General features: G+C 34.6%; 1 protein-coding gene across 1 annotated transcript in view; it reads left to right on the top strand.

Moving 5' to 3' along the window:
- Positions 1-5,084, top strand: part of ATRX (ATRX chromatin remodeler) — a 261,336-nt gene that overhangs the window by 70,793 nt on the left and 185,459 nt on the right. Inside the window, 2 exon segments of the mRNA XM_077768050.1 lie at positions 1,036-1,173; positions 1,620-1,804. Coding sequence (XP_077624176.1) covers positions 1,036-1,173; positions 1,620-1,804 — 323 coding nt within the window.

Below are 5,084 nucleotides of genomic sequence, written 5' to 3'. Positions count from 1 at the left end.
GCTAATCTCGGCAGACTGGATGTTTCTCATAAGAGTTAGTTCATGGAAAACTGAGAATTATGCCACTCCTTTTGAATCTTTCTATAAGGTACTCCTTTGTTAGTGTGATTTATGACTTTACATCAAAAAGACACCCTGGTGCAAAACACCTCATTTTATACAAAAGCTGTATGATTGCTTTTATCTTATATTTTCAAATGTTTTCCTTTAGTGTAAACATAGAAATTTATTAGGAATATATTTTATTTTAAATAAGATGGTATTAAAGAAGTATATTCTCATGCTTTTAGCAGTTGATTTTTACATTAATAAATTGGTCTTTGAGGAACATCTTGAGAAATTTTGGTATGAGTGAGGCTACTATACTGTCTTCTTTTGTGGAAAGGGAAAAGTCATTTATGGTAATTTGTGTTTCTTTACCATGTGTATAATTAATAGCACTCCTGTCCCTTCTCTTATCTGCCCTTGTTTGAGTATTATTAAGGATATTTCTGATTACTTCAATACTTAGTATATGGTATATGCTTTCATTTCATTAGCAGAGTTTATGAAGTAAATTGAAATTTAGGTGCCAAAAATATTATCCACCAGTTTCAGGCACTGTCTCATAAGAAAGTGGTTTATTACATATTGATATTCTAAGAATATGTTTTACTGAAGAATCCTCTCAAATGGAGTTTTGTCTTGGAATGCCATTTGTCTGGATAAGTTGATTTATTATTGTGGGCCTCTCTGATATTGAAGTTGTTGGATGATGGGTGCAGAGCAAATACAGGGTTGAAAGTATGCAGCATGAAATTGCAATTGGTCTAAATAGCAGAAATGTCCTTCAGATTTTTAAATATATTGCAGAAGTTAGAATTGGAAAAAAATCAGTGCTAAGAGCATTTTTAAAAAGTTTTGGTTGGTTGGTAGCTTAGGTAAAAACATGACTTTGGTAGTTTTTTATATACAGTATAAAATCTTTTTACACATCTATTTCTATTTTNTACTTCACCCCCAAATATATAGTTTTTTACTGTCTTTTTACTCAAGAATTGCCAAGAAGATGCTTTTAGAAGAAATTAAAGCCAATCTTTCCTCTGATGAGGATGGATCTTCAGATGATGAACCAGAAGAAGGAAAAAAAAGAACTGGAAAACACAATGAAGAAAACTCAAGAGATGAGGGTGAGCTCCAAAGAGAAGTACAGGATGTCATATTTGATTGTTTCACCAGTTCAGTCTTTGAAGACTATCTGTCCATGAAATCTCATAATACATGCATTTGAAGTTTAGTAAAGTATTTAAAACTTTACTACCTTTACTCCTTTTGAGTATCTGGTAATATTTGTGCATGTTTTGTTAGTTATTGCCAATAAACAGATGATTTTTAAAACAAATATTTTTTACCTTTAAAAAATCTATGAATGTCTATTGGTGATACTTAATATGTAATCAGAGTGATAGATCAAGTCTGATATATAAGGCTGCCTGGTATCACCAGTGATATCAAAGTAAGTGCACAGCTCTGATCTTTTTCATAAATCATGATAATTTTCAACAAACAACATAATTTTATAATGTAGCTTAAAGAAAAAAGTCTGAAGATTTTACTGATTTCTATTCTCCATTTAGAAGCAAAACATCAAAANAACATCAAGTCAACTCTGAATCAGATTCAGATTCTGAAGAATCTAAGAAGCCAAGATACAGACATAGGCTTTTGAGACACAAACTCACTGTGAGTGATGGAGAATCTGGAGAAGAAAAAAAGATGAAGCCTAAAGAGCACAAAGAAGCCAAAGGCAGAAATAGAAGGAAAGGTAAGATATTTTAATTATGAATGTAAGGAATGTACTGATCTTATAAACTAATTACAGTAATGAAAGCTTTTGATAAATTTTATTTATTTTAAGAGAGAGAGAGGGAGAGAGAGGATCCAAAGTGGGCTCCATGCTGACAGCAGAGAGCCTGTTACGGGGCTTGAACCCATGAACTATGAGATCATGACCTAAGCTGAAGTCAGATACTTAGCTGACTGAGCCACTCAGGGCCCCTACAGTAATGAAATTTAAATATATCTGGACCATGTGTATTAAGTGACTATCAGCACACTGGCAACAACTATTCTCTTACATGAGAGTGAAATAAAGAATTTAGAGTGGAAAGATAACCCAGAAAATTGTGAGATGATGCAAAGTATATATTTTTAATCTTTTTTTTGTTTTTTAAAGTTTATTCATTTATTTTGAGAGAGAGAGAGCGAGAGAGCAAGAGCATGAAAGGGAGGGAGGGAGAGAGAATCCCAAGCAGGCTCTGTGCCACCAGCACAGATAAACNCCTATGTAGAAAATACAGAAATGTCTGTAACTGCAGGAAAGAAATAATGCTTTCCTAAGGAAAGATAGAAGATTCAGTTAATGTGGGTAGATTTATTATATGCAAAATTTGTGTATAGTCAGCTCAAATTTTCATTACATTAAAAGTCTGAATCCTTCTGCATTGAGTGCCTATGTGTTTCCAACATCATGATTAACATTGAGAATACAAAAATGAGTAAGGAAATAATTGTCTTATATGGTGGTTTTCAGCCTGGCTATACATGTGGATTACTTTGGGGATTTTGAAGTATACCTATGACAGGACTCCATCTCAAGCCAGTTACAGCGTAATTGGTGGTTGTGAGACCAGGCTATCCATATATTTTATGAAGCATGTCTGATATGATTCTGATATGTAGCCAGGTTTGGCTCTCAGTGGTTTAGTAAGAATTACTGACATTAATATTATATGAAATTATAGCACCATGAGGGATGTCTTACACAACAGTGGTGTTGTATAGTGTGGCACAAGGGAACATTTCCTTAGCTTCTTGGGGGATATTTATCCCCAGAGAAGACTTCACAAAGATGAGTTTCACTCAGCAGACCAAGTTGTAATAGAGGACCAGGCAGACGTGTTGTGAAGATTTATAATATAAGAAGAGAAAAACGTTTAGAAGCCTCTGCAAAATGTTCACTCATAGTTGAGGGGAAACAGTTAACATGGTATATAGCTGGACTGTAGGAGGGAATAGGGAAAGGACCAACAGGAAGTGATGCTGGGCCAAAACAGAGACCAAGTGTTGGGAGACGCTTGTAAGCTTTGGTTTNCACGATACAGTTTGCCCGTTTATAGCATACAAGCTGTATAAGTAGACATCTTGATGAACATGTATGGCACAGGACATTCATTATTAGTACTCATGAATCACAGCCTCAGCACAATTACCCATTATCCCCATTGAAAGATTTTAACCAAGAATATAATATGATCAGATTAGTTGCCTATTATTCTGTGATACTCAGAGCTTAGATTTGCATCTCTGGAGGATATTGCTATAGTTGATACCAAGTGTGATTTTTGAAGAGAATATTGACATGAGTTCTAGACTGAATTGTTACATCTTATTANCATGTATTTGGAATTGTCATGGTATACGTATACTACCAGAATAGTTGATAGTGCCTAAATAGTTGATATCAGAATCTTGGAATCCTGAACATTTAAAGGGCTGTTGAACAAAAGTTATTCACTAAAGAAAGGGATGAAACCCCCCACTTCCGCGCGTGCGAGCGTGCACGCACACACACACACACACACACACACACATTCTAAATATGTCATGGACATTTTCTTTTTTTTTTTTTATTTTTTTTTTTTTTTTTGAGAGAGAGATAGAAACAGCATGAGCAGTGAAAGGTCAGAGAGAGAGGGAGACACAGAATCTGAAACAGGCTCCAGGCTCTGAGCTTTCAGCACAGAGCCCTATGCGGGGCTCGAACCCACAAACCGTGAGATCATGACCTGAGCCGAAGTCAGACGCTTAACCGACTTAGCCACCCAGGCACCCCTGTCATCCACATTTTTATGTTAAATAAATAATAGTACATCACTTTGTGAATGCACTTTTAGAAATTTTTTACAGCTTGTCTTTCAGATTTTATAAAGCAACTGAGCAATTTAAGCAGGTTACATAATTCCACATGAATTCCTGTACATCTTCAACAAAAGGGGAAATACTGATTTTGCTTCTGAGGCTCAGATCAGGATAGAATCCTTTAGTGGACACAGTTAGATTTGAAATGTTTTATTCAGACCTGAGTCTTTTGCCACCTGTTTCCACTGTCCTCTTCTGTGGGTAATTTATTACCCAAGTATTTTTTCATTTGTTTTTGTAGGAAGGAGTAAACAAATCCTATCATATTTATATTTCTAATATGGATTATGATAATATTGATTGATACACATTTAAAATTAAAAAGGTGTGCCTGGGTGGCACAGTTGCTTAAGCATCTAATTCTTGATTTTAGCTCAGGTTCACGATCACACAATTCATGGGTTCGAGCCTGCGTTGGCTCTGTGCTGACAGTGTGGAGCCCGTTTGGGATTCTCTCTCTCCTTTTCTCTCTGTCTGTCTGTCTCTCTCAAAATAAATAAATAAACTTAAATAAAGTTGTGTAACTTTTCAGCTTTTACAGACTTGTACCTCTCTTGTCTGGAAATTTAAGTTAGGCAGTGGGGAGAAATCAAGAAAGAGTAGCAGGCTTAGTAAATCGAAGGCAACATGTGAACTTTCAGTTTTCACTTAAATTTGAAAAAATTATAAAAGTTATTTTGGTGTTAATTTAAAAAATTAATTATTGCCTTTATTGTATTAGATGATAAAATTGATGTTTTTTTAAAGTGTGATAATGCGACGGCATCCTTATGCTTAAGGGTAAAGTGTCATGATATCTGCACTTACATTTAGATGGTTCAGTGCAAAAACCTGTGTGTATATATACAGAGAGAAAGCAAGCAAATATGATAAATTTAACAAATGAATTTAGGAGAAAGGATGTTCATTCAACAGATCTTTCAAATTTTTGTTAGGTTTGAAAATTTTCAAAATAAAGTGATGAAAAATTAGATTTAGAATTCTNTTTTGTCATCCCAAACTGAAACTCTTTAAACAATAACTCCTTATTCCCATTTCCCCCAATAGCAATTCTTTATTATATTTATGTTAGCCCTTGTCTTTTTTAGATACATCAGATTTTAGATTCTGATCTCAGCTCAGGA

This window comes from Crocuta crocuta, unplaced genomic scaffold, assembly GCF_008692635.1.
Source record: "Crocuta crocuta isolate KB4526 unplaced genomic scaffold, BGI_CrCroc_1.0 scaffold864, whole genome shotgun sequence".
In the NCBI taxonomy this organism is placed as follows: Eukaryota; Metazoa; Chordata; class Mammalia; order Carnivora; family Hyaenidae; genus Crocuta; species Crocuta crocuta.
The sequence above is the reverse complement of the archived record's forward strand: the minus strand, read 5'-3'. Positions and strand labels throughout refer to the sequence as shown.